The following is a 13,154-nucleotide window of genomic DNA, read 5'->3' as shown; positions in this document are numbered from 1 at the left end:
CGTTTGTCATCAGAGAGAAAATAGGTAGTGTTCAGGCAAATAGAAGGTAAAAGAAGGTAGTAGATCTGTGTTGGACTCTGTCCCTGTAGGTGTGTCAAGCACAAGGCGTGTTTCAATGAAAGTCCCAGTCTTGCCCAATTAAAGGTTGAGGTTCCAATTGCACGCTGTAAGGTTTGGTGTCTACTCTCATTACGTGACTGTTTTTAGTACCTCCAAAACTTGCAAAGCTACCTGGGTTAGGTATCTGCCAGACTCCTTTTTGGACTGTTACTTTATATGATCGTCTTCCTGCTGCTTAGATGACACAGTTTAATATTGAGGTTTGATACTCTTCCTAGATAACTTTGAAGAGCTCAAATTCAAGTGAGGGAAAGTCCTCATCAGGGCGTAACTGCCGTCCTGTCTCACTGCTCTAACTTGGATATAGTTGCCCCAGTTTCGGACACTAATGGATTTCTCGTCAAGAGAATTTAGCCAGCATTCCTGTTCTCCCATCTGCCGAGTGGGAATACAGATGATTTTCTTTGTGTATTTACTATTAAGAAAGTCAGATACAGCTTGGTAATTAAGAGCTTTTAAAGGCAAACATATTTCTGCTTCTGTCATGATGCTGAGAATCCTAAAAGGTACTTTCCTCATTTGCAATAAATTCCGTCAGTAATACAGAATCATTTAAGATGATAAACCTCCATTTTCTGTGGGCATATTAGCTGGAGCAGACATAAATAGAAGTGTGGATGTAGCTGCTTGAGTGAGTGCTAGGAAGCCTGCTTGGATCCAGATGAGTTTGATAGCTCTGGTGCTGACTCGCGAATACAGCTGTGCCACTCTGACTCATGCTTATGCAGTGCTGTGCTGGAGTGAATGAGCAGCGCTGAAATCTGCTGTGCCACTGGTCTCGGGGCTGGTTATTAGCTTGGGTACAGCATCATGCTAGGATGGCTCTATTGCCTCTGGACTAATCTGGTCCTAGACCAGGAAGCTCTCTGAAAGATGGTGCAAAAAAATCTTAAATTATTGCAAGTGAACTCGGGTTCAGCAGCGTCCTTACACAAGTTCCTCCTTCCTTTTATTCCCAGCACGCTAATAGGGTTCTGGAGAGTTGACCGTAGCTCGGGTTCTCACAAAACCCTACCTTAGTTCTGTGTTATTGGGATTAAGAACTGCAATTACTACTTGCAAGGGCAGTGATGGCTTGAATTTGGAAGGTAGCATGCAGCATTGCAGCATGGAGCTCAGTTCATTACCCCCAAAATAAGACCAGCCTGGTCTTTGACAGGAAAGCCTATTAGAATGCTGTAGCTTCATCTTTTGTGGTTTTTCTCTTCCCCTTCTGCTAAATGCTTCCTGTGCTTAGGTGCAGTACCTATAGAAATGGGATTTTACGGCGATGCAGTTATAAATGAACCAACTCGAGGGATTAATCTCTATAGCTGAATGCTTGTGTGTGCAGACTCTTCAAATGACTAGAAGAATTGAATGCGTCCTTTCATAATGAAGGTGTCTGACTCTGTGGTGCTTCATGGGCAGTCCATGGAAATAACATTGTAGAATTTATTTAGCAATTCTAAACTTGGGAGTTTATTATAAATGTGATTGCCTATGCCTTTCGAGCTTAAATATTAACTGACCTAAAAATAAAACTTCGGTTGTGTTCTTCAGATTTTAAAAAAAAAAAAAAAAGATAGTGATTAAAGCTTGCACCAGTTAGGTTTAGATTTAGGTAAATTAACTGGACTTCAGAATGTAAACTATTGGGATGCAGTGTGCCACTTATTTAAAAACTATTTGCTTTGTTTTTTAGGGGGAATCTGTAAAATATTTCTTGGACAACTTGGATAAACTTGGAGAACAAGTAAGTTTTGTGTGTTTTTTTTTTTTTTAGTTGTGAATTTGAAATAGTCTTTGATCCCTGGGTTTTAAACAGATCAACTGTAAATAGTGGCTACTCTACTAGCTTTATCTTTAGTAACTTTGCCTGTCCCATTATCTTAGCGGTTCGTCACTGACATGTCACAAACATAAGGCAAAGCAAAGACCAAGAGGCTGCCTGCAAATACGGCTTCTATGGAAGTTGAACAAAAAACAAGTTACAAATGCTTGTCCAGTCAGAAGATTGTTAAAATAGCACTTATCTCCGTGTTTACTGTAGCAAATCTAAAAATCAAATGTTTTTACAAGTAACTGTTATTCTGCCTTTAATGTCAGGTCAGGCTGGATTTTTTTGAGTTTTTACCATTTTTTTGACTGAAGATTTTGATGTTGGACTATAATCTGATGCTGTAGCTATATTAGTCCAGATTGGGTACAACCAGACAGAGCTAACATGACCAACAGGATCGAAAAGAGTAGGCTATTGTCAGCTGATTCCGCATGTAGGCATTGTGTGGTAAGTATGTTGAAAAACTCACTGCAAAACTCCCTTAAATATTTGTCAAGATAAGGAAAAATAAATGCTCATTTCTTGCTTATACAGTTCTCAGTGTGACAGGGTTTTTGAAGTACTCATTCTGTAGTGTCAATTTATAAAGCTGTGTGTTGATCTGTATTACCCTTCAACCATCCAGATCTAATGGATTTTCAAAGATGCCTGCTTTTGTTTTTTTAATATCCAATTAAGATCAATAATTTAAATCGATAAACAGGTCAGTGGTACCTTTTTGCAGTATCTACCTTAAAATAAACAAACCTGGTACAGAATAGAATCTGTTTTCTCTAGAAAAAGTTAAAGGATTTTGTGGAATCCTTTTTTGATAGAAATGTTGGTTACTGCTTGCGTGATGAAGTTGTATGCTGATAGTCATTAGCCTCATATTGCAGAAATGGCATGGGAAAAAGTGCCTTAAAATGGGAAGCTAACTTGAACACCATGAGGAGGCAATTTCTCCATAGTCATTTCCAGCTAATAGTTAACAAATGATGAGGGAACGCAAACTACTTCAGCTGAATCCTGTTACAGCCCACTTGATGTCATTTTTCACTTTAACAGATAAAAATTTAATTTTGAGCCAGTCTGTTCTTCTTTGAACAGTCAATGTTTCTGAAGTAGAGCACTGGTGCACATCTTGTATAATGCATACAATTTCCAGATATTTTCCCTGAATTCCAACACTCATTTGGTCTTTGAATTTTGGTTGATCTTGAGCTGTCTGAGGTACTATGAGAAGCATAGTTAGCACTTCAATGAACTAACTGAATTTTCTGCTGATGGTGGATTTCTCATAGCCTTCCTATCCAATGCCACTTTTTGGCACATTTATGAACATACAGGTATGGACTTTTGCAGCTTTTCTTTCAAAGTTCTTGATCAGAAATATTGACCCATTCTTGGATTAACGTGTGAGACTAGGCAGTCTCTTGTTAATTCAAAATACATGCACAAATTGTAGGTCTGATGTTCTGTTGGAACAATGAGTTGTAAATTGTAGCTTCTTCATGATTTGCTGTCATAGAAAATGTTAAGCAGTTGGTGGAAAAACTGCTGGGTAAGTTTTGTTACTGAAAGATTTGATAGATTCTTCTGGTTTATTCTTATCTATATGCAAGACTTGTCTAATACGCTAATATAAGTATTTTACTGTTCTTATCTGATATCTGATACGAGTGGGCTGACCTGCAGCTGGATTGCTTATAAACAGATAGACTTCTGATTCATGCGTCTGTTCCCAAAAGGGAGCTGATGGTAGCGGCAGTTAAGGGAAAGAAGTTACTGGTTGGATTTAGTCAGCTCAGCAGAATGAGAGTAACCAACTGGCATATGAGAATCTGCTGCATTCCTTGTAACATAAGTTTGTTACTTCTGCTGCTGGTGATCTAGACTATATATTCAGAATACCTTTGAAAGAGACATTGCTTTGCATAGTGTGACTGGATCCTATGCTTGCCTTAAATTCTAATTTTAACGAGGCAAACATTGTTATGGTAGCCAAAAGAGCTACCTGATAACCAAAAGTTGCCACTTTGAAGAAAAGGGACTGTAGTGAATTTGGGGAAGGAGACTAATCAGGAAAGAAAACAGAAAGTAGAGAGAAAGTTGAGTCAAGTGTTAAGAGTCAGTATCCTTGGAAAGAGTTAATGCTCCCAGGCAAATAGATCTGCACAGAAAAAGTAAACATGGAAGAAGGTGAAAAAGAAAGCAGCAAACTTAAAAGACTGGGCAAAGTGTCGAAGAGAGGAGTGAGTTTGGGAGTGCTTGCAGGAAAAGTGCAGGGTGACAGTAGGAAGATGTTAAAAAGACTTTGAAAATACCAAGTGCTGGCCCAAGAAAATACTAGCCTCATGCTGAAGGTTTCACTTGTAGAGAATCGTATTAGCAGTAAAAATGGAAAAAGAGGCTAACTCAGAATTGTTATAGAGGCCAGCTGTTAGTATCCCAGAAGTCTGCGCGCAAGGGAGAAAAGAATGAAATCATCCTTCAAGAAATCTCTCGATATTTTTATTTAGGAGTTGTATTTAGTCTCCTGTAGTCAAATGATGGCTCTATACCAGGTTCTTAACTTCAGTGCATTGGTTGCAGGCAGTTGCATCAAAGTAGCCATTATCTGGGATAAAACATGGTAGGTCTTCTGTATATGTAACTTTAACAGCCCTTGAAAGGGTTTTACTAGTGACTGAAAGCGTGAAAAGAATTTTAAATGAGTAATAGTACTCAAGAGTGAGTATGTCAGGAATTCTAGGTTAAGCTCCTTGATTTTGAAAGCTTTGCTGAATAAAATGGTCAGGGTCAACTCCTAAATGAGTTTGCTTTATGCTCGTTTCAATAGTGAAAGTATATATGGCTTTGCCTCCTGCATGCATTTTTTTTAACTTTAAGAACTCTTGACCGCTCCTAAGATGTGTGTTTTTTTTTTTTCTGAGAACTTATTTGAGATGAACTTCCTGAATAAAAAATAATAACGCGTTCCTGTTTGAAAGGTAGAATAAGGATTTAACCTTTTACGTTCTCTCCCCTAAATGTTAACACTCAAGTTTACCCAAAATCCCTTCGCATGTACTCAAGTGCCACTTGATGTGGTCATTCCTCAATTAATTTTGATTGTCCTCCTTTTCTAAAAATTTTGGGTGGAAAAGACACAAGGTAAATGTAGCAAATCCATAGAAAAGTCTTATTGCCTTTTAAAGTTCCTTCTTTTCATCAGCAAAGAGGAGAGAAGCTGCTCAGTTTGAAGAGGATTTGGAATTACTTCAGCAATTCAGCTCTCCTGTAGATGTAGGTGGTGCAGGTTATGGATGCGTAATACTGCTGTAGCAAAAAGTGCAGGGTGGGGAGCCTGTGCTTCAGAGAGCTGCATTGTAATTGCATGCTGTGATAAAAATCAGTGCCCTCATCTTGGACAACTTGAATAAAGAGACCAGGAGTTCAGACAAAACAGTCCCTCTTTAGCTAGTTTCACTTTCAAGCTTGCATAATAAAGTGAAAGGGTCCTTTAATATTTGGATCACTATACTTGCCTCATGTTTTTTTTTTTTTTTATTGCTTTTTAAAAAGCGTTGGATCAAAGTTTGTCAGCTCCGTTAAGTTTGGAATAGAATGTCTATTAATGTGCGTGTTTTAACCGTCTAGTTTCCTACCTGTGGAAATACGATGTGATACCAGTATTTGAATTTCCATGTAGTTTTCCCTCGCTACCCCAAGCTTACTAGTTGAATTGGTCTTTTCTGGGCCATGGTCTTACAGGCTGTTATAAAAAGCTTCAAGTTCAGTAACTGGCACTGTCAAAGGAAGATCTTCAGCAGTAGATCATTCACTGAGAAAATATTTAAATTCTTACTCTGAAACCTAAACCATCCTCTCTGATGTTGTGAGAAATGCTGGAAAACGTAAGGAAGAGTTTCATAACAGGTGAAAAACAAAGCTGTAAATCTCAGCTTCAGCTGTCTATTACAGATGCACTGTTTAAATAGCAGAAGAACTTGGACCGTATGAGGAAGTGTAATTCTTAGAAGGAAGAAATCCCCAATTTGAGTCTTGCATTTCACGCCAACAAAAACTAGTAAGAGTACCTCTTCCTGTGAGCATCTGCGTTTCTGTGAAGATGGCTGTTCATCTAAGAACTACAGGAACTTTTATATTGCATATTTTATCACAGGGGGGAAAGCGTGTTGCATAAATGCAGGAACAGCTGTCTCAGGCACCCTCCTAGATGCCACTACTGGAAAAAGGCTACTGTCCTCAGCTGCCTGCTTCTTCCTCTGATCTACTAACAGTATAGTATGTTGTGGACAAAATTAGAGTGCGTGAGCTCACAGGTGGCGTGCAGCTATATAGAAGTGACTTTTTAGACAGGTACAGCTTTTCCAAAAAAGGAAAGCTGCCCACGGCACAAACATAGCAAGTTGGTTAGATTTGGCTCTTCTGGCATGATTAACGGACCGTCTTAAAAATGACTTGCTCAGTGGAGCTGATATCGCTACTTTTTTGAGTACTGTTTTTGAGTCAGTTGGACAATATGCACGTGAATGTGGGAGAAATGAAGTGCCCATATTTAGAAGAGGATGCTGTATTGGTTATTGATTTGAGGAACCTGACTGTTTTAGACCGTATTTGCTGCATTCCAGTGTTGGCAACTAATATGTTTTCCAGCTTTGTGGGGAGAGGATAATGAAGCATAAAGTGATTCAGAGTGAGGGGAAACTGGCATGAGTAATTAATGGTACACCTTTCGGTGTTGTTTATGAATGCTTGTCATATGGCAAATGGAAAGCTGCAGTTCTCTGGAGTAAACGTTTTGATTTAATGCTGTGTGTTTCCCGCTTTGGACTCTAGATTTTCCAAAATGCTTCAAGTTAAAATATAAATATACATGCCTGGGTGTATTTATTCCAAACCTCATGCTGTTGCTCTGCAAACTTTTCTCTAGGTCGCTAGTCGGCTGTGATCACCGTGCCTGTGACTTATATCCTAATCAGCACACTCTGCTTTATTTTATTTTTATTTCTTTCTTTATTTTTTATTTTTTATTTCTTTAGGATTATCTTCCATCACAGCAAGATATTCTGCTGGCACGAAGACCCACAAAAGGGATTCATGAGTACGACTTTGAAATAAAAAACGTTCCTTTCAAAATGGTTGATGTAGGTGGCCAGAGGTCAGAAAGGAAACGCTGGTTTGAATGCTTCGACAGTGTCACATCAATACTCTTCCTTGTTTCTTCAAGTGAATTTGACCAAGTGCTTATGGAGGATCGGCAAACGAATCGCCTTACAGAGTCTCTGAACATTTTTGAAACAATAGTCAATAACCGGGTTTTCAGCAACGTCTCCATCATTCTCTTCCTAAATAAGACGGACTTGCTTGAGGAAAAAGTACAAAAAGTGAGCATCAAAGACTATTTTCCAGAGTTTGAAGGGGATCCCCACTGCTTAACAGATGTCCAAAAATTCCTAGTGGATTGTTTTCGTACCAAACGCCGGGACCAGCAGCAGAAGCCTCTCTACCACCACTTCACCACTGCTATTAACACAGAAAACATCCGACTGGTTTTCCGTGATGTCAAGGATACCATTCTTCATGATAACCTCAAGCAGCTTATGCTACAGTGATGTGCAAAAAGACGTTTTTATTTGGATAACTTTTGTGTGTTGTTTTTAATAGAAGTTTACAGCAGGAGTAGAGAAATCCAGATCCTGTCAGACTTCTTGATATGTGGCTAAAAGCTGCTGCTGAACACATTATTGCCAATAATTGCTGAATTTCTGCAGAAATTCAGGCTTAATCTCTTCCAGTGTAGCTTCAAGTTGACTCCAGTTGTTATTTTATAACAGACCTTTGCCTAAGTTACTTGTAAAGTGATTAAATATGACCTTTTAAGAACATATATGCTAAAAAGAGGGGAAAAAACCTAGACTAGAAAATTCGTTCCACCTTCAGAATTCCACCTTCAGACTTCAGTGCAATTGTTGCAATTGTTAAACTTTGGCACTAATTAAAAAAAACACAAAACAAAACAAACTTCTCATATCGAACTTCATAATGAAGACTGTGATTCTATAGCTGACTTAGATTTCTCAGGTCTTTTGTTGGTTAGAAATTCCATAAATCCCTTGCTGGAATCATCTATTTGAAGCTAAGATACCTGGTGTAATGTACTTCCTATTTAAGTATAAATCTTTGCATGGGTTTTGATTAGGATATGCTTTAAAAATTCTTAGATTGGGAACTTCAGACATATCTGGCAGGAAGTACTAACGCAGGCAAAAGTCTAATGACTAGGAATTAGTAAATGGCACAGTACACTCTTTCACTCCTTTGCTTTTTTAAGTGCTCTCCATCTTAGAGCTGTGACAAAGCACAGAGCACTATGATAACAGTTCTCTTGAAATTCTGATGTGGGAAGAGGGAACAAACTAAACTTGTATTTCTTATCTTCACTACCCAGATGTTACATGTAGGTACTTTACCTGTTCTTGAAGTGCTTTAATATATCACTGCGGGGTTTTTTTGCTTTGTTTTTACTTTCTTCATAACTTAATACAGTGTGCCTATTCTTAACTGGCAAGCAAGCATTTGGTGATGGATAGAAGTACTCACAAACCTAAGTGCCTCTTTATGTTCTGTCCTCCTACAGTATTTTCAGTGGCCTTACGTGAGCGTGTATGTTCCCAGCAGAGGCCTTGTGTAGCTAACACCACTAAGATGAATGTTTCTTTTTTGAAAAAAGAGCATGTCACAGCAGAATATGCTTCAGGTGACAAGATTCTCTCTGAAACTTTCCAATTGGGTCTAGCAATCCTAAGTGTACTTGAGCCAAATATGTTGCACAGCATACTCTAGAGTACAGCTTGTGACTAATAGTATTTTACCAAAAGACCCATTGCGGTTCTTGCCTTTTTTTTTTTTTTTTCCTCCTTTTTGGGGGCATGGGGGCTTTACTGTGACCATGCGACTAAACAATACTCTTTGAACAGACATCCTCATACACCACACAATATTACTAAATAAAAGTAAGCTTACCAACTTGCATTTTAAAAAGTAGTGCCGTTACAAGTTTCCTCCAGACTGAAGTTCCATTTAGGCTGTCCTGCTTGCCACTTTTCTCCATGGAAATGGCTAATTCCTGTGGATGATGATGATGCTGGCCATACTTTCTTAAATGGGTTTTTATAACATAGTACATATGTGGCAAGAGGTGTGACACAATATTCAGACTGCTTTGAGCAGTATCCCTGCAAGTGTGATAATATTGCTAGAACATGGGAAAGCTGCCTGTCTTCTGAACTTAGCCTTTTACTTACTGTGATTGTAAGTTGTATTAACATCTCTGTACCTCGTTCCCCTTTCAGTAGAAGGGGAATAGTGTAGGTGTACTTTAGTTAAATGCTTTGAAATACCTTTTTTTTTTTTTATATCGTCCAATGCATAATCATAGGTCTTAAACATTAATCTGTGATTTGTGATGAGGCACTATCTTGGGGAGGAAAGAATTCTGAAAAGAGCTTGGGAGAAGTCACAGTGCATAATCTTCTAAACATAAAGTCTGGGTGCAGCATGGATGTCAAGAGGGTTAATATAATCTCTGGATGTGGATATTTACTGTAGATTTTATCTCCTTATTAGGCATGGGTATGATTACTTTTGGTTTCATATCTTCAGTTCCTTTATGAGCAATTCAAGAAGGATGACTAACTAGAAGATAGCAAGAGAGATTAATGAGGATATGTAAAAGATTGGACAACATGCCTGCGGTGGGGGTCAAAAAGTTCTCTTGTTTACCTCTTTGAAGAAGGATTACAGGTTGATTTGGTCGAGCTATAAACGTTGGGTCAGCAGACAACAAACCTTTGTCTAATAGCCTCAAAAGTGTATGACAAAGTCCACTGTCTGGAAGTTGAACAAATTCACACCCTTTTAGAGAGGGCAATTAACCATTGGAACAAATCAACAAGAGTAGCAGTAAGCTTTTTTTCCCCCCCCAGTTGCTGACAGTTGTTTGAACAAGTTTCTTCTAAAGGAGAATGTCTGCTCTGTTCAGAATAAGAACTAATTTGGGGAGGGTCTGTAGTATGTGTTTTGCAGGATGGCAGACTAGATGATTACAGAGAAGACTTGAGACTGGATATTGGATGATGGGAAGACTACCAGGAATATGCCTGTCTAAACAAATACATTTATGTAAAATGATAAATGTTTATATCGAGGGGCCTGTTAATTTACTAAAGAGCCTCAAAACTGATGCCAGTCTAAGGATATTGTCAGTATTCCCAAGGCACTGGGCATTCGTTACATTAGCTGAAGTCAATAATGTATTCAACAGAATTCTCCCCAAACCAAGTCTTTGGTCTCTACCAAAAAAAAAAAAAAAAGACCAACCCAAAACACAAACAGAACTACTTTTAATCCGTATGGGTTCTTTCCCTGTGAATGCTGGGGCCTGTAAGCTGGCAAGCTGGAACCCCAGTCTTGGGTCAATTCTGACAAAGTCCTGGTACATAAGCACTATATGACTCTCAGGCAGAAATGAATGAATGAATTTAATGGAGTTACTGAGTCAAATCACTTGTTGGCATTTCCCACTCCCCTTAAAGGGGTGAGGGAATCAGCCTTGATGCAACTGTTTACATGGCTCCTGTGTTAGCAACATCCTGGCTAAGCAAATTGAAACAACATTGGGCTTTTCCACCTTCAGACTTGCTACTTGTCAGCTACCTGAAAAGGAGCACATCATGTACTGTTGTATTTCTTTTTAGATTTGTTTCTAAATACTACTTCTTTGTGGCAGAGCATAATTTGAGTACAAAAGATAAAGACTTTGATATTGTTGAACAGACCAGTTTGTATCCTGAAGCAAAGAAATGAGTCATAACTGGCGGATAAGAGTGAAGGTTGTTAGTGTAAAGCAGTCTGTGGGTACAAGGTCAGGATTTCTAGTAAAGATGGGGAGAGCAGGGAGATTCCCAGGACTTCTCGTCCTCTTCAGAGGAGTGAAGCTTGTTTAAAAAGATCACCGATCAACGGCCATATCAAGATTTACCACTGTCTTGTACAGCCTTTGTGTACGTGAAGGTGAAATTGGTGTATTAGCAAATGTGCCCTGCTGCAGTGCGTTACTTAGTTGTTCGATACTGGAAAACTGGCTGTTCACCAGGGCTTTAAAAATTCCTAGGCTTTTTTGTCTGTTGTATGTGGGAGCTTAAGCCATCAGTTTGTGTAAAACTTAAAGCTTTCTTTTAGAGTACCTGCTCTTTAAAAAAGAAAAAAAACTAGGTGGGTTCATTGATCTCAGAGGCTGTATGTTTAGGCTCGTTTGTCTAGCAGTGGCTTTGAATTTTGCCCCTCAGGATTATTCTAGCGAATTGCTCAGACGAGGCGGACGATTGAAGCTTCGTGACGCTTGGCTAGTAGGATTAATGACCAGTTTCAGGTAGCTTGATCAAACTGCCTCTGATCGTCGTTCTCCATTGCGCCACAGACTTGTCTGAGGTTTCTTTTTATTTTTATTTTTTAAATTAAAAACAGGAACACAGTACTAAGGGCGGTTATGGGCTCATGTTTATGAGCAATTCAGTGCTTAAAGACTGAGAATCGTGCATGTTTAACATGTCCATTGCTGACCGAAGACTTCCCTAGGCGTTTCTCTTTAAGGGTGATTGCAAAGATTCATTTTCCAACAATAACATTTCCTATTTCAAAATGATCAGAAGGTTTCATGCCATACTGAGTTGTTCACAAGTGAACTTTACAGGTCTTGTCTATTTGATGGTACCATTAACATAGTTTGTATGTTTTTTAATTACACAGCATTGCAATACAGTGCCATTTTGCAATTTCTTTGCATTGTACTTGAAAATAAATTGAATTGCAGACTATTTAAAACTGCTTTCCTGCGCTTTCAGTAGCAGTGAGAGCTTACCTTACGTGAAGCCTTTATGTAAAAATATATTTTGTAACAACCTCATAGATCTTTAACAAAACCAAGATTTGTATTAGCTTTGTATAAATGTTTGTGGCTTACAATTTTATATGTTTAACTTTTTATAAACTTTCCAGGGACTACTTTTTATTGTAAATTTTTTTTCTCCTTGCTTTAGTTTAAGATTGGCAATAAATTATTTCTAAAGGAGGTTGTAGAAGAAAAAGCATCACTTCTTTTTTATAAAATGGTTAAATTGACTAATAGTTTAAAACCTCTTACATTTGCTTGTACATTGCTCTGTACATACTCTGCAAAAATGTTGCCTTTCAGCTATTAATATTTGCCTTGTGTACAAAAATTACTGACGATGAATAAACATATACAGTCTCATACTGGTATTATGAAATTATTTTTCAAATTAGTATTTAATATGTGAAGGAAGTCAGCTGATTTTTTGCTGGTTGGCTAAGGCTATGTCTTATGTTTCAAATAAAATAACTAATGGAATTCAGGCCTCTGGTCTCAAGCAAGCTCCATGCTAAAAGGTCTCATGCAGATTCTTATGTTAACCCTGATGTACGTATGTTTGTTTGTTTGTTTGTTTCCTCCGGTTGAGAGGCAAAATTTCTGAAGTTGCATTTAACAACCAATTTAGTACTCAATGTTTGCGTTCTGGTATAAGTGGCAAACCTCTGTATAAATTATGCATCTCATTATTGCAGAGTTGGATTTTATGTAGCTGTATTGTGAATAAGCCAGCCTCTGCCTCCTCTAGAAGTGGACCGCTGGCTGCAAAGTGAAGCAATGTGTGGAGCAAAACACTGATTTCTCCTTGTTAGTTTTTATAGGCTTGAGATGCACGCTTTATTTTCCACAATGAGACTCACATTTGCTTGGCATGCTGCGGGCACTTAATCTCTGAAAATACTCAGTATACCTAGGAATACTTATTTGCATAGCTAATTCTCAACATTTAAGACTTGTCTTGATAGTCCTAATAGATAAACTCTAAGAATTCTCAGGCTATGTTAATCTTTATGTAGAGAAATAGGAACCTTCATGCCCTGCCCCACGCTGTGTTGTGAAGAGTTGACCTTAGTGTGGAAAGCTCACTGAAATTAGCAGTTAACTTGTCAAATGGCCTGACGCTTCTCCCCTGGTTTGCAATATGATTTTAATTCTGTCTTGCCCATTCCTAATGGAGTTGTTTTGGAAGAATTATAACTTTATCACTTGACTATTTTTTTTTATTCACACTGAAAGAAGAATTGCATTGAATGAACACTGTTACTGATGTTGCTC

At 38.3% G+C, this 13,154-nt stretch overlaps 1 protein-coding gene across 1 annotated transcript in view; it reads left to right on the top strand.

Moving 5' to 3' along the window:
- GNA13 (G protein subunit alpha 13) overlaps window positions 1–12,244 on the top strand; it is a 30,160-nt gene extending 17,916 nt beyond the window's left edge. The window contains exons 3-4 of the mRNA XM_068913485.1: window positions 1,805–1,855; window positions 6,970–12,244. Of these exons, the coding sequence (XP_068769586.1) occupies window positions 1,805–1,855; window positions 6,970–7,542 (624 nt within the window). The 3' untranslated portion in view covers window positions 7,543–12,244. The remainder of the gene's footprint in view (window positions 1–1,804; window positions 1,856–6,969) is intronic.
- Window positions 12,245–13,154: the final 910 nt, after the last annotated feature.

Source organism: Struthio camelus, chromosome 19, assembly GCF_040807025.1.
Source record: "Struthio camelus isolate bStrCam1 chromosome 19, bStrCam1.hap1, whole genome shotgun sequence".
Lineage (NCBI taxonomy): Eukaryota > Metazoa > Chordata > Aves > Struthioniformes > Struthionidae > Struthio > Struthio camelus.
This window is presented reverse-complemented; position numbering and strand designations above follow the sequence as displayed.